This window comes from Rhinolophus sinicus, linkage group LG10, assembly GCF_036562045.2.
Source record: "Rhinolophus sinicus isolate RSC01 linkage group LG10, ASM3656204v1, whole genome shotgun sequence".
Lineage (NCBI taxonomy): Eukaryota > Metazoa > Chordata > Mammalia > Chiroptera > Rhinolophidae > Rhinolophus > Rhinolophus sinicus.
The window spans coordinates 43,941,602-43,964,960 of NC_133759.1; the positions used below are offsets into that span (position 1 = coordinate 43,941,602).

General features: G+C 46.8%; 1 protein-coding gene across 9 annotated transcripts in view; it reads left to right on the forward strand.

The window, feature by feature from the left end:
• The window catches only part of SRGAP3 (SLIT-ROBO Rho GTPase activating protein 3), a 247,311-nt gene that overhangs the window by 182,133 nt on the left and 41,819 nt on the right, over positions 1-23,359 (forward strand). For 5 of the 9 annotated variants that reach the window (XM_074313048.1, XM_019748291.2, XM_019748295.2 and 2 more), the window contains 6 exons: positions 3,053-3,137; positions 10,735-10,762; positions 13,304-13,390; positions 19,323-19,353; positions 20,471-20,531; positions 22,676-22,753. In XM_074313048.1, the coding sequence (XP_074169149.1) occupies positions 3,053-3,137; positions 10,735-10,762; positions 13,304-13,390; positions 19,323-19,353; positions 20,471-20,531; positions 22,676-22,753 (370 nt within the window). Of the gene's footprint in view, positions 1-3,052; positions 3,138-10,734; positions 10,763-13,303; positions 13,391-15,777; positions 15,881-19,322; positions 19,354-20,470; positions 20,532-22,675; positions 22,754-23,359 lie in introns of all 9 variants that reach the window. The other 4 variants (XM_019748293.2, XM_074313049.1, XM_019748294.2 and 1 more) reach the window with 3 other exon arrangements.

Sequence of the window (23,359 nt, forward strand, 5' to 3'; positions counted from 1 at the left end):
GGTGACGTCTTGGGTAGACCTTACGTTTATCACCAGTTAGATTTCCTCTTGTTGGATTCAGTTAATGTCTTTAGACTGTCAAGGTCCTGATTCAGTTGTTCAACATGCGCACTGTCTCTTCAGACCCTGTGTCATCTGCAGATTCAGTGAGTGTGGCTTCCATACTTTAATGTTTATTAATAAAAAAAATAATAATGGGTATGCCAGGGGCAAGACCAAAGACAGAGTTGTTCAAAACATGCCCCTAGGCTGATATTGACCCATTAATCAGCACTTTTAGATGGTGATCATTGAACCAGTTGCAAACCCACCCAATTCTCACATTCCACTCTATCTTGTGATGGTCCTGGTCAGGTCCCTTGTTGAACACCAATAGTTGGCACATACTGGGACTCTTTGACTTTGTTGTTTTCAAGAAAGAAAACAGCTAGTCTTAGTGAATCAGCCAATGCCAATTTCTAGGGTTCACCTCTTCCATTAGGGACCTCCTGTGTTTGCAGAGAGAATGTATCGGTTCCAAAGATCCATGAAGAATACATGTGATTATTAATTCACTCTGGCAGCAGAAACAAAGCACTTTGGGTGGTAGAAGCAGAGAAGGGCATCCAACCTGCTTGAAATTAAAAAATAGAATTCACCAATATCCATGCTTAAGGGTCATCGACGTTATGTTTTAATCTTGTATTTGATTTATCAACCTGGTTGGCTAGTACACCTCATGATTTGATGTGGTGCCATATTTGGGGTATTTATAAGGACATAAAATTCCTATTAATGCAGTCATTAGTATAATTTGAGGGCATTCTTTCCTTCATGGGTCACACAGGAAGCCTGGGTGAAGCTTTGGGCGCCAGAGCCCTGTGGTGTAAGTGAATAACCCACCAAAGCTTGAGTTACGTGTTTGAGGTTAGAGCTACGGGGCAGTGAGGCAGGGTAAAGAAAACACTTCCTTATATCTCAGCTGGGTTTTTTTATGGAGAATTCTTAAACACATGATAAAATCAGGGGGCGTTACTATTGAAAGCATTCAGAGAGAACCTCTAGGTGAGTCGTTATCAAACTGAAGTATGCATTTGAATCATTTTGATTCATGGGGGAAGCTCATTCATGACGTAGGTGCCCCGTCTACCACCCTCCCCAACGTGGGGCCCTGGAAACGTGAACACTTCTGGGCCTCTGTGGTGTCCTTCTCAGATGTTAAAGGAGGGGTTAGATGCTCAGTATTCCAGAGCAGGAGTCTACATTTTGATCCTCTCCCCATCTGGGAGGAAGCTGCTGGTCCCTGTACCACACTTGCGGAAACATTGTGCATCTCCTCTCATTTTACCCTGAAGAGGGCATGGAGGCCCAGAAATGTTCAGTCATCTGCACGATTGGCCACGTTGAGTGGCCACTGAAGAATGGGAGTGACAATGCTCCCACCATTTGCCACCCAACACTGTGCTGAGGACCAAATAAACATGTTTGAAAACTGGCATGTGCTCTACAGATACAATCTGTATCTGTGAATGACCCAGGGACAAGGTCCTAGGAGCTAAGAAGGACAGTGGCCGAGGAGAGGGAAACCACAACCTCCCACCAGCCCAGCCGTTCCAGAAACCCGCCCAGGTGGGGCCCGGGTGAGGTGACCCGTCTTACCCGTGCACATGTCAGTCCCCACCCCATGGCCTTGCCCCTGCAGCCGTGTTCAACAGGAGGAAGGCCGTGTTCCAGACTCCTTCACAGGTCATATTGGGGCGCCCTGAGCCTCTGTGGCTCATTTCTCTGCTCCTTTACACCCCTTTCTGAGTGTTCTGGCTGGGCAATAGAATGGATTTCTTTGTGAGAAACTAGCTGGCAGATTTGGGGCAATCACATCCATTCCTGTGCCTTCATCCTCAGGGCTTTTGCAATTGCCATTCCGTCAGCTTAGAATGCTCCTTCCCCCACGTACCCACACGACCCCTTCCTTACCTCCTTCAGGCCACGGCTCACATGTCAACTCTGCAGCGAGGTCTGCTCCAGCTCCCAGTCCTCCATTCTTGCCTTATTTCCATTCATAGCATTCATCACCATCTGAGCAATTGTGCATTTTACTTCCTTTTTTTGCTAGCTTATTGTCTCTTTCTCCACGGTGCTACGTCAGCTCCACCAAGTAGAGGATTTAGGTAAATCTCTCAGCACCTACTACATGTCAGGCTCAGCTGTAGGCACTGGGGATCCAGAAATGTCCAGCAAAGGTCTGCCCCAGCAGAGAGGGCTCCAGCCCTGGGGTTGGGTGACTCAGGGGGTTGGGCATTGGCAAGGAAAACGGATACCTCAGTAGAGCCGTGGCTGAGACCTCACTGAACTTGGGGCAGGTAGATGCATTTCTGTTCTGGGTGGGCCCTGACCCTCCCCACGGCTTCAAAGTGCATTTGTGCTTGACCGGGCCCCTGAACTAGAGGCAGCCTGGGGGTCCCAGAGACCTTAGGCACGTCACTTGCCTGTGCCAGCCTCACCTGTCTCGTCTGTAATAAGAAGAAAACATATCCTCCAAGGCAGTTGAGGTTCTTTTAGTAGGAATATCTCTAGGGGCCCGCAGAGCCCTTCTTGTTCCAGAGCTGGGCCAGATGAAAGAAAGACTTGTTTTGAGAATGCTCTCTGACAGATCCAACAAAGCACTCTTGCCTCAGCTATGTGCCCCCAGGGATGGTTCCATCTTTATCGCTTTGGGCCCAAAAGCACAGTGAAGCTTTGATGACTGAAGAAGCCCTCTGCCCAGAGCTGCTGCAGTCGTCACCTGACAGAAGCGTCTTTTACTGCTCCCATTCCTCCTGAGCTTTCTTTGTGTTCCCAAAACTGACCTGAAATGCCTAGAGCCCTCCTAGGACTGGGCAGCCACTCAGCAGAGCAGGGCATCTGATGGAGAAGAGCAAAAGGGCAGCTCCTGAGGCCCCCTTTTCCCTATGCCGCGGTCCTTGAGGGTGCCACATTCTCTCTTTGACATCCCTGCCCGGAGATCTATTCCAGAGTTAGAGATTGGGGACGTGGCCCTGCAAGCTGTAATGTCCTTGTGCCTTGTGTCTTACAGAAATTTAAAGAATACGTGAACGGCAGTAACCTCATCACTAAGCTGCAGGCCAAGCACGACTTACTCAGGCAGACCCTGGGCGAAGGTGAGTCAGGTGGCGGAGGCCTGTGGGAAGGGGCTGTCTTCCCCGCTGGGTTTGGTTGTGCCCCATGGAGCTGTTTCAGCTTGAGACACGGGCACTTGGCAGAACAAGGCCTGGTATTGGGACCACCTTCTAGGACTGGGCAGGCGATTGCAGTCTAGTCTATAGCCCTGGGACAGATGCTGAGAGGGGTCTGGCCTGGTTGCAGAAAATAGGGGGAAATACAAACGTTGGTTTAGGTTGTGGGGGAAGGTCCAAGGCAGAGTGCTACAGGGGTCCCCAATAAGTAGGGGGTGAGAATTCAGGGACACGGGTCCACACTGATGCTTTTCAGCAGATACTCTTTGTTAGGAATACTACTGGAGTGCCTGCCCAGAATCCTAGGTCCAAAGAAGGAAAATCCATGTGTAAGGCAGGGTTTGGTCCTTGAGGGGTCTGAGGACTAGGCTTAAAACTACGCAAAGGCTTCCAGTGATGGTTGGAATAAAACCCAGCTGCTCTCAGAGCACACGAGACCTTGTGTTATTTGACCTCCACCTACTTCCCTGCCTTCATCATGTAACATTCTCCACTCGCTAACTGTGCTCCAGCCACACTCAGCTCCTCTCTTCCCTTCAAAACACATTGAGCTTATTCCTGTTGCAGGGCCTTTGCACGTACTGTTCCCCCTGCCCAGAATGCCCTTACCCCAGAGCTCTGTAGACATGGCTCCTTATCCTTCCACTGTCAGCACGGATGGCACATCCTCAGTGAGATTCTCCTTGCCACCCGACCTCAAGGAATCACCACCTCGGTCCCAACACTCTCTCTGTTTGATTTTCTTCATCTCGCTCATCACCATGTGACATCACCCTGTGTATTACTATTTACTTGGCTACTGTCTTTGGTTATGCGCCTATCCTGAACAGGATCGGATCTTCAACCAGAGCAGGGACTTCCTTGCTAATTTTGTGCCTAGAACCACTTTATTCCCAGTGCCTAGGACAGTGCCTGGCTCCCAGTCAGCACTCAATTCGTAGTCACTCAGTGAATGTTGAATGGAAAGGTCACCAGAACATGAACTAGGACGCAAGGCCAAGGATGGTTTATGGCAAGTCCTGGTGACCTGGGACTTGGTCTGAGCCAAGGCTATGAGGGGAGGACTGACCTGGGGTTTATGAAGCTGCTGGGCACTGCTTGGAGCCCCACCATTAGCCCCGCACTCACATATACTCTGTGTCCTGTTAGGAAAGAGCTGCTGACGGAAGGATGTGCTCCGCCAAAAGGAAAGGACACATGGGGGCCCAGGAAATAGGGGGCCAACAGGAGAGAGATGAAGGGAATTTACAAGGTGACGATGCCAGTCGATCCCAAGGTGACAACTTGAGGCAGGCCTAGAGGTCACCCAGGAGATTTTGGGGGCAGGAAGAGTGTTACAGGATAAGTTGTATGGGGCATGGGACTGGCGTTCACGGGCTGTCAGGTGTTTGCGCCCAGAGCGTGTTCGGGCCCTTCACTGTCTTCTCTCTTAGCGTACACAGCCTCGTGACTGTGCTCTGGCCACACGACATCTCCCTAACACTGTCCACTTGGCAACTATCAAGCAGGCTGCCAGGATCTGCAGATGGTTGGCATTTATGAGCACTGTGCACTAGAGGAAACAGCCCCAAAGCACGTAGCATCTAGCCGGGAGACAATTCATGAATTCATAAAAAACCAAGTAACGATAGCATTGTTGCACAGAAGTACTGGATGAACTACCAAATGCATAGGACACACTCTGAGGGCTGTGAGTCAGAAGAGGAAGGATCACCGCGGGCCCAGGAGTGCTGGAAAAGCTTCACAGATGAATAGCTAGGGCTTGACAACTAATCCCAATGGAAAATTTTCAGTCAATTTCACTGACATATAAGTTGTATACAATAAGATGCACCCATGTTATGTGTAGAAATCAGTCTTGATGAACGTATGCACCCAGGAATAATAACCACTCCCATCAAGATATAGAACGTCTCCATCACCCCAAAGTTCCCTTGTGCCTCTTGGCAGCCGGTCCCCCTATTCTCCACCCCAAGCAACCACGGGTCTGATCTCTATCACTATACTTTAGTTTTCTGTTCTAGCTGGTGAGAGCTAGGGAATGTTGGGGGGGATAGAAAAGTTCTGTATCCTGATTTGGGTGATGGTTGTACATGGGTATATTCATTTGTCACAACTCATTGACTGGGGGGTCAGAGTGGAGAAGAGTGAGTCGCAACGAGCCTTTTCTTCATTTGCCCCCACCCCTCTACATTCTGCCTATCCTGACACGTCAGTATTGGGCTAGGTGCATGGGGCCATGCAGGAGTGTGGGTAACAAAGAGCGAACCTTTTTGCAAGAATGGAGCAAAAAGGAAGAGACAGAAAGTCCTAGAGAGGAGTTCGGGTGAACGTGTGATTGAGGCAGTCTCCACGACTAACATTAAAGAGAAAGACTGCTTTTTATAGTCGCAGGGCCGAGGGCTGGGGGGCTGTTTCTCATGGGCCATGTAACAAAAGGCAGGTCCCTGTGAGTCCGTGGCTACTTATAATTTCAAAGTCAGATGCCGTGGATGTAGAAAACTAGATGTTTTTCTAAAGAGTAAGAGCCCAGATGAGAAAGTGCTTCTCTCCAGCTCCTCCATGAGCATTCTCAGATGCAATCTTTTATGACTGCCCTGCCCTGAATGGCCTTCGTAAAATAATACTAATTAGTTTTGGTTGGCATAACTCCTGACTCATCTGGTCTTCCAAGTGGATTTAGCCCTCAGCTACACCTTGCTCTGAGATGTGATTTACCAGTCCTTCTTCTGAGTTCTGAGCTAAATAGCAACCCAAAACTGCAGGAAAACGCAGCTTCAGAAAGTATAAGGGCTGATAAGAAAGAGCCATTGGAATAGCCGTAGTCCTGTTTTCTAGTAAGCCAGCCATGGAAAAGCCTCGTGTGCTTCTTTTGATACTGGTCTTATTAGACTAGTCAATTCTGGGAGAAATTTTTTAGTAAAATTTTGGTTTTAGATTAGTTTTAGATTTATGGAAATGTTGCAAAGGTAGTGCAGAGGTCCTGAGTACTTCATGCCCAATTTCCCCTATTATTAACATCTTACCTTAGTATGGTGTACTTGTCATAATTAGTGACTATTCGTGAGTTTTTATTAACTAAAGTTAACAAGTTACGGAATTACTGAAAAAAACTGAAGCTGAGACCAACTCTTTAGTCATTTGTGTATGTCCCTTGCACGATACAGGCATATGTGGATTCTTAGGGTCTTGGGTGAAAAGGGGGAATTTGCAAGCAGGAGAATTTTTACTGACTTAGATTGATAAAATGCTTGCCCATTGGGCAAGGGGGTCATGGAATGAGCAGGCCAAAGAGGTTTCAGAATTTGGGCTCATTCATTCTTCCGAGTGCTGACAGATGACTCACCTTACCTGAGCACGCTGACTCTTGCATTCAGTAGAAAGCCCTTCTAAGAATGGGGCCAGGGTAGGGTTATACCTGCATCAATGGCCTTTTTATGTCATCTGAGGGCTATTTTGTATGGCAAGGAACAAGCTGGGAGTTTTGAAAACAGGTGAGAAATGTGAGGCCAAGTGGAATATTTTGACCGAAAAGACACAAGTTTTTTTTTGTTTTGTTTTGTTTTTAAATGAAATAACGTATCATGTTGAATGCCTCAATTTCTCTCAAGTACTCTTGCCAGCAATGCTGAAAGAAACCACAAGTTAGAAGAAACAAAAACTTTTGGGTCACCTTCACTTTGAACATGACTGACCCCAGGTACACAAGTCAAAAAACTTCTCAGTACCCCTCAAATTGGCATTTTTGTTACAGTGATATCATTGCCACGTCTTGGGAACAAGAGCTCCCATCCTTGTAGGCCTTTGGCTGTTGCTATGTTGTTTTATTGGCCAGAGAATTCTTCCTTTATCATCTCTGAGTCTGAGATCTCTGACCTTTTTATTGCTCTGGGTAGTCTGTAAGCTCCAGGGCTTACACTCGAGCTATGGGTGATTTTTCAATTTACTAAAGTCCCTCAAGGAGGAATAGTGCATTGTCTATAAAAGAGATGGGACATAACCTTTTCAGGCCAAGATTTAATAGCCCATTACAGAGCAAAATGTCCACCAGGACCAGACAGTCTGACCTTCTAGAAAATGACTGAGCCACCAACTATAAAATATTTTTTCAATCCTAACAGGTCTCACAATAGAAAGGGCAGAACATTTTTTGATTTGTGATATTTGTTAGAAGGTGAGACTAGACTCAAAAAGATGTTGGTAATGGGGTTCTTGAGAGTAGAAGGTGGTTTAGAGCTGAAAAAGCATAGGTTAGATTCCTGGTCAGAGGGAAGTCTGCCTCCCGTGTGCTGGCATGTCACTGCAGGACCGAAACCCTTTGATTCCTCCCTCCCCACTTCTTCCTTCCCTGCCCATCTGTCCATTCATCTGCCCACTGTGCTTGGCCAGGACTAGGGGTACCGTGTATACAAGACATAAGGTCCCTGCCTTCTTAGAGAAGAGACACTTCAAACAGTAAAACTACTAAATAGAGAATTATAACCATGGTAAGTGCCACGAGCGGGCTGAGATAGAGAACAGTTGTGTGTGGGGCTCAGGGAGTGATGGGGGTACCTGCTCTAGGTTGGGTGATCAGAAAGGCCTCTGGGGGGTGCCATTTAAGCTGAACCTGAAGAAGGAGAAGGCGTCAGCCACGTGAAAAACTGGGGGAAGAGTGGGGCAGAGGGCACAGCATGGGCAAAGGTGGGAAGGAATGTGATGAGGCAGAACTGAAAGGAGGCAGGTGTGCCTGGACCATAGTGAGCACATGGAGGACGGGACGGTTTGGAACGAGAGGATGTCCGCAGGCAACTCCTCCTCGGTCCCCATTGTGAGTCAGAGCTGCACAGCTGACGGCAGCCCTGAGGGGAACGGTGTGCATTATACTCAGTGCAGGCCACGGGCTCACCCCTCCCGTGGGTTGCCAGCGGCTGTAACTCAGGGTCTTGGGTCTACGTGAGAATTTACCTCAAATTGGTGTCTGGTGGGAATTTGCCCCACACCCCAGATACACAATCAAGTGAAGCAGAAGTTAGTTTTAACTAACTTTTCTCCTTTCTTGCTTTGGTCTTTGACTCCAATGCAACCAACTGCAGTCACTCTTGCAACTGCTTGTGGCTTTAGCCAGGAATTAAATTGTTTGCTCATTCACTCCAAGTTTTATGTTCAGAATTCTATTACTCTCTTCCTGCCCTCAGTTCATTCAGCCATTGTTTTCTGTAGAGAAAATAAATGTTTTGCTTTTTCTTCTAAAAAGTCCCATCGTATGAATGCTGGATGGGATTCTAGCACCTAGAGCTCTGCTCTCCAATATGGTGGCCGCCAGCGACATGTGGCTATTGAGCACTGGAAGCTCAATAGCTAGTCTGAATTGAGATGTATAAAATGAGCACCAGATTTCTGAGTTAGTTCCCCCCAAAAGTATACAAAGTATCTTATTCATTTTTATATTGATATATATATATATATAGAAATGATAATATTTTTGATATATCAGGTGAAATACAATATAGTATTAAAATTAATCTCACCTGTTTCTTTTCCTTTTTGTAATGTGGCTACTAGAAATTGTGGCTTGCATTGTATTCTGTTAGACAGCACTGACCTAGAGGTTCTCCACTGCTCTGTAAATGGACTGAAGTACTAAATCATTGCTCTATGGATGGACTTCCAAAGCGTTATGTCAAGTGAAAGAAGCCAAATGCAAAAGACCACAGACTGTATGAGTCCATTTTTAGGAAACGTCTAGAATAAGCAGATCTATAGAGACAGGGAGTGGATTAGTGATTTCCAGGGGCTTAAGGTGGGAAGAGGGAGGCACTGTCATTTGGCACAAGGTGTCTTTCTTGTGAGATGGAAATGTTCTAAAACTTAATTGTGGGTGCAGCTGCACATCTTTGAACAGTAACTAAAAATCCTTGAATTATACATTTCAAATCGGTGAATTTTATGATATGTAAATTATACCTCAATACAGCTGTTAAAACTGAAAAAAGAGGACAGTGGATATTCTGGAATTCCAGGGAAATGTTACGATCTGGAGATAAGATTAGGAGGTCCTCAGTAAGCGTTTGAGATCACTTATGAAGGTTCACAGAAAGAGGAGATGTGGGGTTGCACCCGGGGGGCATTCCAACATTTGGAGGTTAGAGATTGGGCAGATGAGGAAGGGATGGCAGGATAAACTGGGGAACAGCCTGTAGGGCAGGAAGGATGCCTGGAAAGTGTGGAGCCATGACAATCAAGAGGAGAAAGCCTTATACGAAGAAGGGAGCAATGAACTGAGTTGACGGGTGCTGAGAAGTCAGATAAGAGCAGAGAAGACACTGGATTCAGCCACACAGAGGAGTCTCTGTGAAGTGGTGAGGACAGATGCCAACTGCAATGGGGAGAGGGGAAGACCTATGGTGACTCTGGACAGCTCCTTCAGGAAGTTCTGCTGTAAAAGGGGAGCTCAGAAAGTGGGGGTGTAGTTGGTGAAATGGGGCAGGGGAGGTTTAAAAGCTAGGTTATACATATCCAGAACATGTTTGTATGCTGATGGAAATGATCTGGAAGGGAGATTGGTGATGCTCGAGAGACGGAAGGCACTTGCAGGAACAGAGTCCCTGAGGTGGGACCCAGAGCACAGGGAGAAGGTCTGGGCTTTGGCAGAGGCCAGGTGCTTCCTTCAGAGTACCAGGAGGTAGCTGGTGAGTGGGTGGGTGCAGGTAGGTGGTGGGTCTTTTGGAGGCACACAGGAGGTCCGTCTTAATAACTTTTCTTTTCCACTGAAGGAAGTGAGCAGGTTTTCAGCTGAGAATGAAGGGAGGGGGGTGGGAGGGGGGTAGCAAGGTTGAGGAACAACCAGAAGGAGTCTTGTGGCTAGTACCCTTCAGGGCCAGGCATGTGACAGATGCTCCATAAACCATTGTTGATATAAAGCAATGCATGAGTCATTTGGCTCTGGTATGCTAGAAGGAATTACCTGGGGTGCTTGTTAAAATGCAGATTTAGCTGAAGTTGAACAATAATGAATGTCAACTATAATTTTACATATATAGTTACAAGAAGCGGAGTACAACATTAGGAATAGAGACTGGAAATGTAATGGCTGATGTAGTGCATGAGGGAGGGGTTTGTCACTGTGTGAGGGATATAAATGATAAATGTCTAACTATTACATTGTTTTGTGCACCTGAAACTAATTAAAAATGCAGATTTCTGCGTTCTTAGATATACTGATTCAGGAGGCTCATGGGAGAGCTCAGAAATCTGTTTTTAACCAGGGCCCCAGGTGATTCTGCTGCAGTTGGCAGGCTGTAGTGTGAGAACAACTGAAAATAATGTAAAAAATGCAATGTATGTGAAGACAGCTCTACTAACAGGAGGTGCTGCGGATTTACTAAGAGGCACTTCTTCCCAACAGACCATACCTTAGGCATGATTCAGTTCTCTAGTTCACAAAAAATTAATACCAGTTGTTTTACTGTTTTTAGAAAAAGATGAATGTTCTCTGGTTAAACAACAACAACTAAACGTCAATATCTATTTTACTTTGTAGGGGAGAGAGCAGAATGTGGCACAACCAGGTAAGAGCTGGGGATCTTGCTTCTCTCACCTGCTGCCCTGATGTGGGGAGTGGGATGAGATGGGAAGAGCAGGAGAGGAGGGAAGTGGGGGAAGACAGACACTGCTGAGAGCTCAGACAGCCTGGGGTATTCTTAGAGGGGGACAGCTCTTCACCACTGTCCCGAGATGGGGTGGGGGGGTGGCTGCGCTGAGCGGGAAGGGAAATGTGCTGTTTCAGCTGCTCTACTAGTTCTTGCCTTAGACTGAAGCCAGGCCACCTCCAGGCTGGTGATGGGGAGGGGGCTTTCAGAGCTGTGTGTCAGTGGGGTGTCCCCCCACTCCGTTGCACTATCCATCAAGTAGGACAGTAATATATACTGCAGCGTGGCAGAGGGCAACCAGTAGAGACCAGAGGCTGTGGGGTAGCTGTTGACCTCTCTCCTCATCTGTTATATGACTGCTGAGCAAACTGCCCAGCCGAGGCAGAAGCCCCAGCCCAGGGTCCCCATTTGCCCAGGCTTTGGACTTGGCTGGAATTGCACACATTTGGGCATACGCATGCGCATACCCACATAAGCGTGGGCAGATGACCCTACTGCCCGGACCCTGGCTTTGGACCTCAGCGGCACTTGGATGGACTGATGGGGCGTCCCTTGCTGGGAAAAATAACAAACGGGCAACTTCTGCTTTCTCTCCAGCTTGCTCATTTCCCTTTGCGCTTTTCCCTGAGCAGACCAGAGCCAGTGAACACTTTCCACTCAGCAGCTGATAGCTGACAGGCTGACTTTCAGCAACTGAGCCTTCCCTCTCCTTTCAGAGACTGTAGATCCATAAGCAGCCCTGTCATTGCCCAGGTTGTTCTTAGAGCCCATCTGTTTCTGAGTTCCCCGCAATAGCTCTCCCACTGCCCGACATGCATTCGGCTGTGGTCCAGAGGCCTGCACTTTCCATCAGGTGGCAATTGAGAGCTACCTTTTGCCTCGTTCTGGGCCCAGCAACCCGATGACATCCTCTTACAAATTCTTCTCAGTGACCCCGAATCCTGGAAAGCTGTCATACTTGACAAGAGGGAGGATGAACCCTTAACCCTCTCCTCATCGGGAAGGGAGTTGGCTGGGAAGAGGCTTAGAAAAAACCTCTAAGGTTTTCAGTTTGCGGGGCCCAGGATAACAGAGACTGAGAGCTCTCTGGAAGCTTAGCCTGTGCAACTGTTCTCCTGGACCCAGCAATCTGGGAACGTCAGGATGATTCCTAATGCCTGATGAGGTCCTTCCAGCACACAGGCAAGCAGGTGTGCAGGGTCACTTTCTAAGAACCTTTTAGAAACAAATCCCTGATTGATTGATTGGTTGATTGATTGATTTTGGCAAGAGAGTGTTGTTATAGTACCAAAACAACAGAAGCCACATTTTACACCAAAGTCTGCAACTAGTGAAACAGATGGGGGACAAAATGAGCCGTCCTTCACTTCCTCTTAATTCCTAGAACCTACGTGGGAGAAGATTATTCCAGCAGGTCGCAGGAGAGATCTGTAATGAAATCCTTGGCTATGTCCCAGGGCCTACCTCAGGGAAAAGTTGAGGGTTTTTTTTTTGTTTGTTTGTTTATTTTGTTTTAATAAGGTCCACTGAGAGGTTGCCTTCCACGCCCTCTTTGACCCAGGGCCTGGGAAATCCAAACTAGGATGACCAGACCTCCCACTTAGATACAGTGCAGCCATCTGTACTCTGGCCCTTGGCCAGGGTCAGAGCTTACTGGGTTAGTAAACTAAAAGCTTCCCCTTCCTTCCAAAAATCATTTTTAACGTGTACAATGAATTGTCAACTTGGAAATGGTTTTTAAATTAATCTGAAAGGCCCTGGGTGAGATGACTCTATCCTGTGGCTCTCTGTGTCTTCCATAGTTTCCCCCACACAGTGTCATTGTGGACAATCGTTTGTGCATGTCCCCTCAGGCAAGTTTCTGCTGTCCTCGTATAGATGGACCAGTTTTTGCACATGGGCTGCAACACGTTGTATTTTTCTCACACTTAAGACCCTCATCTTAGAATAGCCCAAATTTATAATAACTCTGTAATTTAGGTTGAACAGAAACAATATTGCACTTGAAGAGTGGATGGTAAATGTCAAAGCCAGATGCAAACATGAGGTTTGATTATGGATATTCAAACTAAAGACTGGCTACCCTAACCCAGGTTGATTTTCCCCCATGGTTTGAATTAGAGGTGAAATCACTGGAGATTTCTGCCCAAACAGATGCAACCCAATGCACAGCCTTCGAGAGTCTGACCACCACTGAAATACAATATGGCTGCTATTTTGGACATTGACACCCATGTCTGTTGGGTTGATTAGAGGAGATTTTAATCACTGTCCTTTTGGTCATAGAAAAGTTTTGAGGCCAATTCCTGTGTTGCAAATGTATGTTAACTTTTATCTTGGTTGAAAGGCAGAAAGGGGACATTGGTCTCTGGTTTCTCTTTCTTCCTCTCCGTGGCTTTCTCCGTTCCTGTTTTCCCTGCCTCTCTTTCTTTCTTTCCTTTTTGCTGTGCAACTGAGCAGCAGAAGAGATGGAAGGCTTAGGCTGCCCCACTTTCCTTGGCTGAGCTGCCCCCCTGCTCCCCACTTTGTGCCCCACCCAGCATTTCAGTAAGTCGGTATCGATTTGATGTCATGCAAAGTTGGGATAGCTACGTTTCCTTGTCAGAGATTCGTCAGTACACAGAGCACCACGCAAAGAAAGAAACCCTGGTGTGATTCCAACAGTCCTTTGCTTTCTGGATTGGGCAGGAGAAATGGGAAAAAATATCTTATTTTCCCTTTATTACATTTTGTAAACTTAAAGAAAATCCTTAGGACTTATTTTAAGGAAACCCATCCATTGGGCACCAAGACTTTTTGATATTGGGTGTCCTGCATTAAGGGTCTCTGTGCTTGCTGGCCATGGGAATTTAATAGATAATTTAACGCTATTGCTGGATATTCTGTGATAAAATAAAGTTCCAAATTTCACACTCACACCGGAACCTGGAGTAGGAAGAGCTGAATTCTATTCCCATGACCTTGGACAAGTTTCTTAATCTCTCCTCAGCTCATTTGCCTTACGTCTAAAATGGGTTTACTAATTCTTGCCTACCTCACGGGGTTGTAGTGAGGGTATCATGCAACATGAGGTAAGCAAATAATCTGAGAAAGGTAAAAAACAATCACCCAAAATGCTATGAAAACAAGGTGGCGAAGTTGTTATCCTCAAGTTATTCTTAATTCCAAGACTCAAAATCTATGACCTTATGTCACATTTTGGCACTCTCTTTTGGCATTTGGAAATTCAAAATCAGATCTGTTGTAAGAAATATCACTCCCACATACGCACATGCTCAAAAAATAAGTAACTTACGAAAAAGAAATGACACGGACTTAGCTAACCAAATTGACGAAAGAGCCAAGATGGGCTTGAAATCATCTTGCCTGTTTTTTTTTTTTTTTTTTAATTGGTCTGTGCTGTTATTTTGGTTCCAGTGTTTGGGTGGCATGATATTTGGATTCAACTCTGTCTTTGCCCATGCATGTCCTGGAGCTAGCAGCATTTGCTCAGTACTCAAACGCCGAGGAGAAGTTGGTTAGAGTTTCCAGGATGGCTGGCCTACTGAAGGAGACATGTACAATGAGGCCAGTGAGCAGAAGCAGCATGACTCTCCTTCACCTTGATTGGCTCCAAAGTCTATAAGGTTGCTTACCCAGTCATAGAAATCAATCCAGACCTGGGGGACTAGGTCTTTGCTTGTCATGTGTGGACATTATCTGTGCCAGACTGGGTCCCCACTTGTTGCTCCCCAAATTGCGAACCAAGCCATTTGAAAATGAACTGCCTCTCTTGGTGAGGGGCCTTCCTCCTAACTTCAGAGCCCTTTGCCCTGGAAGGCTGGCAGCATTGAGTCACGCCAACTTGGGTGATGAAAGATGAGCAAATAAGCCAACACAGGCATATGCATGGTGAGCCACTTTGGAAACTGGTCCAGTGTCTGTGGCTGTTTCACTGTCCCTGGTGAACTGTGGTGTGGTTTCCTCTCCCTGTAGCCAAGACTGGAGCACAGGGAATGGAGATCCTAAAGCAAAGCAAGACACTTTCAACCTGGCCCGCTGGGTCCCCTGGCAAGGGTTAATGGGAAGGGTGTGTCATTGGCTGGAGATGGAGAAGTGCCCGAAGGCTCCATGACTGGCCTGGTGGGAAAAAATCTTGGATTTAGAGCCAAAGAGGCCTGAGTTTGGGGCTTCGCTCTGCCCATTCCCCTCTCTAGGCCTCAGTTTTTGCCTTTTTAAAATGAGGCCATCTATACAGGGTTGAGCTGATGTTAAGTGTGGTAATGGCTTTGGAAGCACTTTAATCAAAGTGTACTTGACTAAAGAACAGGGTATAATCATCCTTGGTTACGCCAGGACCCCAAAGAAGCTGCAGCCTCCCTCTTGGCATCAGTTTCTTCATCTCAAAAATGAGAATAATAATTGCCTGGCTCTTAGATCGATGAAATAAAGATTAGTCAAGTGCATTTGAAATGCCAAGAGGCATTAGGAAAATCAGTGCCCTGGTACATTGGGAGTTGAGACTTGGTAATGAACTTAAGCCAAAATAATGAAAATTAACCCTTCCAATCAATCATCTTTGGAAGTCTCTTGCTTTCTCAGGCTATAGATTCCATCTCTCTCCCCTGATTCCCCCTCCATCTGGTCAGCTTTGCAGGATGACAGCCTCTGATTGGAGTTTCAGCCGTTTCTTGGGCATGTACTGTTTCCTTCCTATGATTTAGAATGCATTTGTGTTATATGAGTGTTGCTCCTGCCTGACATTGTGGGTAAATTAAGACCCCCTAAACATCCAAAGGACTTCAGATGGAGCATTGGACGCCAAGGTGCTGGGGGTTCAGGGGCTCCATTTGCATTTTGTGTTCTTCTCCAGTTGTGGGTTTACAGAGCATCTTTCCCAGTTGTATGTTTACATTGGTTGCTTTCTTGATTTCTTTTGTTCCATTTTCCCCTAGGCCCCCCTGTCTTCCCCCTAAACCACAGAAAATGAGGAGACCTAGGCCTCTCTCAGTGTGTAGCCATAAACTATTTAACGGCTGTATGGAAGCGTTCATTAAGGTACTTGCTGGGGAGCCACAGAGTCCGCGAATGCCCCCGATGTAATGGCAGCCTTTCTTCTCCTCCCCTCGGCCGACAGCCCTGCCCCAACCTACTGGAACTTTCAATCTGTGCCCTCAGCCAGACCCTATGGCGAGCTAGTTCCGCCCTGCAGCCTGCACTTAGCTTCAGTGAGGGCTTCTAATCAGAGCTTCTTTTATCTCTGACCAGTTGCTGCTAAGTGCCTCCCCGTGATTCTCAAGGTTAAGATCATGAAGAAATCCGGTGAAGTCCAAGTGGGGTTGCAGTGCCAGCGCACTGGTTCTTGGCATCCACGCTTTGTTGCTTCAGAAACTGTGGTCCTAACTAGCTCGAGGGACAGTTAGAGAACCCCCCTACTTCATTTCACGCCCAAGAGGAGATTGGCTGGAAGCAACAAAAAGAAAATCCCTGAGGGCAAAAGCACATTTTTATATGTGTTTTTTATTTATTTGTTTTTTTAGTTAATAATATACCAGCAAAGGAAGCACATAAAATTTGTTTGAGAGAAAACCCTCCTACCTAGTTTTGCTTCTTGTTAGGCAGTTTGGGAGAAGGAAGAGCTAAGGCTGTCCCTTTAGAATTCCAGGTTAACACTTTACATCTTAAACTAAAAACAAAAACGTTTCCACTAGGTGAGTTTCCCCTTTCTTGCTTCTTGGATGCAAAGGGTATAGGATCAAGCCATGTCAGATAGAATGGCTCAGGCACATTAAGATGACGGTGGAGTTGAAAAGGGCAGCAGGTGGGGAAGAGACTGAAGAGGAGGAGATGCACTCGTAACACTAGGGGGAGAAGGAGAGAAGGTCCCTGCCAGTTATTTCAGAGCCCACTACCGTCTAATGAAGGTGCTTTCTGCAGAAAGGAAGCCTGGTGTCAATCTGGAGAGACGTGAAGGCTCTTGGGCTTGGCTGACGAGCCTGGAGCGGTGCAGGCTGCCCATCTTCACACGGTGCGCCCAGCACTTGCAGCAGAGGGAGGAATTGGCACCGCAGCTTGGGTCTCAGGACTGTCTGCCTCTGGGCGGAGCTCTGGGGAAGGGACCGTGGGGCAAAGGGAAAGTAGAACAGGAGGGCACAAGATAAGACTTCCCAGGGGTGGGAACAGCAAGAGCTGCTAAATTTAAAATACCTCAGAGGACTGAGGCTTGGAGGGTCCCAAAAGGAGGGGTGCTGCTGGGTGCATCGGGGTAGAGGTACTGTCTGGAGGTAACCCCGAGTGCACACTGCCATCCAACAGGTCATGGGAGGATGGGGCCATGTCAAAAGGGTCCTTCTTTCTTTAGCCTCCCTCGTCTCTCCGCCAAGGCTTTCTTCTCATTCACCCTCGCCCTCAGAAAAGCCACTCTCCATAACTGAGCGGGGACTGAAAGGCATGTAAGCTATTTTCCCTGCCCTCATGGAGCTTATAGTGTTAGTTGGGAGGATTTCAACACAGAAAGCTGAAAGTGGAAGGCGATTCAAATGAGCCCTCCGTGAATTCTCACCATGGAAATAAGTTCTGTGAGAGTTCAGGGCAAGAAGAGCTCTGAGTAGCAGGGCCCAGGAGGCTTCTAGCAGGGCTTTGAAGGAAGAGGAAGAATACAGTGGAGGAGGGGAGCATAGAGGAGTCCCTGGAAGGGGGAACAGAATGAATGAAGGCTCAGAGACAGGGACACCTCTGATCTGCTCAGCTCTTTGAAAATGGGTTATCAGTGAGGAGCTGACTCTTCTCTGACAGCATTTGAAAGTTCGGTGTTCTGTTGAATGAAAGAGTCTCTTACTAGAGCACTCCTACCCAGCATGTGTGATTATCAAGTATTCCTACTTTATTCCTCCCGTCAAACCCATCAGAATTTCTTCAACGGTATGAGGGTTGGCCCCTTAGAAGTAGTCACCTTGGGCAGTCACTTTCTTTTTCTAAGGACATAGGCAGCTATTGCTTCAGCGTGTCAGTCTTCCTTAGAGCCTGCAGCATGTCCCTTGTCAGTGGTGCCAAGCTTTGTATTAGAATGGACACCCTGGTCTTTGGAATGAGAAGCGCCATTCAAAGCTCAGCTTTGCAGTGCCACCCGGGGAACAAAATGGCAAGAGGTGTATGCAGCTTAAGGCTGGTGGACCTGCCCTGAAAAGAGGCCCCCAACAGGCATAACCCAGAACACTGAGCAGTGGCTCATTGTTAAAATAAGTGCATAGCCTCCTCAGGGACTATCGGACTGAAGAAGAAAAAGTTACGTTTGTTAAACGATTGCATTTCTGTATAGTCACACAGTACTTATGCCATATACTATCAGTGCAGTTCAGCAAACTCTTCTGCACGCCTAGTGTGAGCGAGGCAGTGCACCTACCAACTTGCATGCACTGGCTCTTACTCTCAAGGACTGTTAACTTTCAGGAAATGAAAAGGCAGTCTAATATAGTCAGTCCTTCAACCTGTGTGAACAGAATTTAATTTTCTCTTATGAGTCACATGCTATCTGGACAAACATTGTGCATGGACTAAGCATCCCCAACTTTGAAATGCCAAACCTGTGAAAAGTTTTCCCATAAAATCACATCACTGGGATTCCATGATTAGGATGGTTTAGAGGGACAAGGACGCATCCCCCCTGCCCCCTAGAGCCTGAGCCACTGCACATATGGGAAGAAAGAACAGACAGGGCTCCCTGAAACTGGGCAGCTTCAGTGGCTTTTGTGACAGCAGAGGCACGATTGAGAAGGCACTCTGACTCTCTATTGCCTCCCTCCTCTGGGCCTTTCTCAGCTTTTGGGTTCCCTGAGGTGTGCTCAGTGTTCACGTGAGGGTTGGGATAGGAAGGAGAGCAAAGCCACGCGGATACCCAGGAAAAACTACCCAGTGTGTTTGGTAAGGAAGCATGAGAAGCTGTTTGGAATTTGGAATCAGGTGGAATCCTGTTGGATCCTATCCAGAGAGCAAGTGATAAACACGATCTTGGTAAAATTAGCTTTGTGCCAAGAAGGAGGCTTCCTGAGCTGGACGGCAGGGACAGCGTTACAGTAGAGCCATGAGGGCGTGTGTCCCTCCGTTGTGTGGGCAGCTGGGCTAACCTGAAGGGCTCTTGCCCGTTGGTGAAGAAAGAGCCCCCGTGTTGAAGAGAAACCAGACATGGGATGAGGAAAGGGTTCAGTGTGCACCACTGCTGCTTTTTGACAAGGACTGAAAGAGGCCCCCACGTCACCCGGTGTCCAAGGCAGCCACCCTGGAAGGCTGGCTGGGGCAGGGTCCAGAGCTCCCGTGAGGCCCTGAGACCCAGTGGTCCCTTCTCAGGGCAGGCTGGCTGGCAGTCTCCCCAGAACCTTTGCTGGTTGCCATTTCATTTCGGCGTTCACGGACTCTGAAGGATCTGCTTACTCTAACTGATCTTACTCCTGCATAATCTTTTCTTTTTCTCCTGCTCTGCTGCCTGTTTATGTTTTGTTATCAGAGGAAGAAGAAATGCTCGAACCAGGAACCAGGTATTTACTAGAAAGGTCCGTTAGCCCCATTCAGCTGGATCGAACCTGTCTTTAGTACTGACTTCCAGGACAGGGCCCACCTTACCTGTTGCCAGTGGGTCTGTTTTATTATTCTTTTCCTGACCACCGTTAATCAAGAAAAGAATTTGCAGGTGGGGGTGTGGAGAGCCACAAAAACATCCAAATTCATGGTTTTTCTCTGTCCCTTTATAAGAGCATATTACATAGGCCTTATTGTTTTTTCACCTTCTGAGGAGGCTAGTAATTTAATTTGGCCCCTTTTAAAGAATGTTTAAAAAAGATTTTGTGCTCTTTACTGACCTGAAAAGCATAGAGGCCAACCAATCATAGAATCCAAATGAAAATTACCCCTTGCCCAGCCCTTTATGGCCATGGGCCCGTCTAGGAAAATGAAATTGAAAGTACATTCATAACCCAGATGTCCGTGTTTCCAACTGCATCTTACTCAGCCTTTTAGTCTAAGATCGGCCACTCAATGGTCAAGGGCTGACATTAGCTGTTTCTAGAACACTTGCTTTCAACATGTTTGCTTGTAAACAAAGTATCTGTCTGGATGTTTAGGTCGTAATATCATGAGTAGAAATGGTCTTTCCTTCTCAGAGCTCTAAAGGACCACTGGGGCCAGTCTTGCTTCTCCCATAGTGTGTTCTTCTTAATTCTGGCATCAGGTACTGCAGTCCTAGGAGGCCTTGGTCCTGCTTTTTCACCCATGCGCACTGGGAGAGTAGGATTGAGTTGGGGCAAAGTGGAGTGGGAGACAGAGAACTCTGACGGACTCCAGCCCCCTCCCTGCGGTGGGTTCCCTCCCCTTCCAGATACGCCCATCAAGCCTCCTGAGCCCTGATTCCTTCCCAGCTGAGTAAGAAGAGCATTTCTTTAAAATTATCATAGCTATGCCTTTTTCTGCACATAACTGAAGACTTTCTGTTTTAACTGTTTGTGGAGACTTTAGAATTAGCTGTTCCTTGCTTGTTTTCCTACTAATTGGATGGTACTAATACTCTGGCTTGAGTTTATAATCTGTGTTTGCAATGTCTGTTTTCCGTGGTGGTTGCCAAGTCCAATACAACTCACATTGCTTTTTTTTTTTCTTAAGGATTCGGGACAAGCTATACCCCTTGTAGTTGAAAGCTGCATCCGATACATCAATTTATATGGTAAGCGCGATTGGGGGGCAGTGTTTTCAGCATTCTCCACAACAGGTGCTAGGCTGTTCTCCTAGGAAATGAGATTCTGATTCATCTTGGAAGACTTCCTATCACTGCTGTGCTTCCGAGAGGGAAATGCTCTGTGGAACAGCTGCTCTTCTGAGTGCTGTCTTTTGAGCCTTCTGTGTTGGGGGATGGGAGGGGTGGTGGTGGTGGTGGTGAGAAGACCCAGGAACTAGGAAAGCCAAGGAGCAGGGAGGGCACAGACAGAACCATTTTAGTTCCTTCCTCACTCCCACCCAACCCCCAGTGCTCTGTGCTTTGAGCACTGAATACAGTTGGGCCGTCAGTCAGTTTAATACTGCGGGATTGTAGTAAGCGCCATGAAGGAAATAGCGTTTGGCGTTAGCTAACCATGGTGTCCCCAGCACTTAATTTGTGTCTCCGTCTATTCATGTATTTATTCCTCCAAAAATATTTTTAAACTTTTACTTATTTGAAGTGTGTTTTTCTAGGACCCATCAGCTCCAAGTCAAGTAGCTGTTTCAGTCTAGACTTGTGGAGGGCGCAGCTCACACTGGTCCATGTGGGGATCGAACTGGCAACCCTGGTGTTATAAGCATCACACTGTAATGAACTGAGCTAACCAGTCACCCCAAAAATATTTTTTTCAGCGTGCATAGCAGGCACTGTTTTGGACAATGGGAATATAGGCTTGAACAAGATGGGTAAGATACCCACCCTATGTAGCTTACATGACCAATTAGAAGGGCAAGGAAATAAACAAGCATAGGAATACATAATATAATTTCAGGTAGTGATAATGCCAAGAAACTAATTAAAAGGGAATAGAGAATAGCTGGAGAGGGGCAGGGCTACTTTGGCCAAGATGGTAAGGAGATACCTCTCCAAGGGCGTGACTAAGACGTGAGGGACCTTTAGGGTTCTAGTGAGGAGAAGAAGCCAACCATGAAATCCGGGCAGAGGGAATGGCAGGTATAAAGGCCTCCTATGGGAAGGAAAGCCAGTGTGACGGGACAGGAATGAGCCAGGAGGGTGGGATACATGATATAGGTGGTAGAAAGTCAATACTGGTTAACTAGAGAGATGAACAAGCGTTCATTGAGCACATAACTATGCACAAACCAAATTTTGACTAATACCTGTTTTTTAAGGGTAACCACTTTCCTAAATTATAATGTGGAGGGTTATTTTATATAGAAAAACTGAACCCCAGGAAAAGGATCATGGTCTCCCCTATTAATTCCATTTCAGATGAGGGGGCCCTTCCAATCTTTCAATCCTATAGGTTGCTGTTACATCATTACTGTTACATCAGGATTCGGGGTCTCTTCTTTGTTCTGGCCTTGTAGAAACACTTAAGAAAATGCGGTTGTTTTCCTTCAATAATTTAATCTCCTGTAAACTCCTCGATCCCAGGCCAGCATGTACTTTAGACTCTAGCTTTCTTGAAAGAAGAAAATGATGTGTTAGGGGAGGGAAGAGTTGGGACAGTGGTATCAATACTTCTTGTTCAAAATCTCTGTGGCCATTGCCCGCAAATGGCATTTGGAAATGCAGGCCAAGCTCTTTGGTGCCGACGTAGGACCCAAGGTACCTAGGGGGGTATCTTACCCATCTTGTCAAGTCTTGCAGGTGTAGCTGGTAAACTTGGTAGCAAAGTACACCAATCAGTTATTTGACTGAGCTGATTGATTGGTTAAATTAGAAGTTATCCACTGGTCCAGTCTTGATATAAACATCTTGTGGCCTTTTTCTCCAAGCCCAGACAAGAGACAGAGACATACGAAGCAGGATGTGTCTGAGTATTTTGGCTGGCCACAGTTCATTGCAAAGGCTATTTTGGGGCTTCTGCCAGGAGGGCTTTATTGGGAATGAGTCTCTTATAAAGGATGGCAGGAGAGAGACAAGCAGCGGGATGAGTCATTAATGTTCCCAGTGGACTGATGAGCTCAAAACTTCACGGCATTTTTCTTCCTTTTTTCTTTTCTTTTCTTTTCTTTTCTTTTCTTTTCTTTTCTTTTCTTTTCTTTTCTTTTCTTTTCTTTTCTTTTCTTTTCTTTTCTTTTCTTTTCTTTTCTTTTTCTTTCCTTCCCTTTCCCTTTCCCTTTCTTTTTTGTTTTTCCTTTTAGGACTCCAACAGCAAGGGATCTTCAGAGTGCCAGGATCTCAGGTCGAAGTCAATGACATAAAAAATTCCTTTGAGAGAGGTAGGTGCAAAGTAACCATCTCAAGCGTGTGGCTGGGGAAGCCAGAGTGGGTGTTAGACAGTGTGTCTTTGCACCAGTGGTGTGTGGACTGGTTTGTATCTGCATCTCTTTCCAACTTCACGTTCAGTGACCTCACTCAATCAGCATGCGTGGAGCCCTACACTGCACTAGGTAATGGGCTAGGGCCTGAACATACAATAGGAACCAAAGACAGTCAGTGCTAATGGGACAATCCTGACAGTGATCAGGGCCATCATGGAGTAAGCACTGGTTCGCGTGGGAACCCCCAGGCCAGCTGGGATGGAGTGGGGAGGAATAGCAAAGCCTGGAAGCCTTTGAGGGGAGGAAATACCTGAGTAAGAGTTAAGGAAACCGGGAACGGGCATTCCACACCCAAGGAATAGCATGTGCAAAGGCCACAAAGCAAGAGGTATCTGCCATCAGCATCCCGGATGGAAGTGTCATTCCTCCTTCCCTGAGCTGCTTTTGAGAACTCTGGACAGCCCAGTCCAGCTTTGTTTATTCATTGTCCCCAACTCCTTAGCACTCCTGCTGCCCTGCATTCATTGTAAATGAACAGAGACATGGTCTGGAATCTTTGCTGGT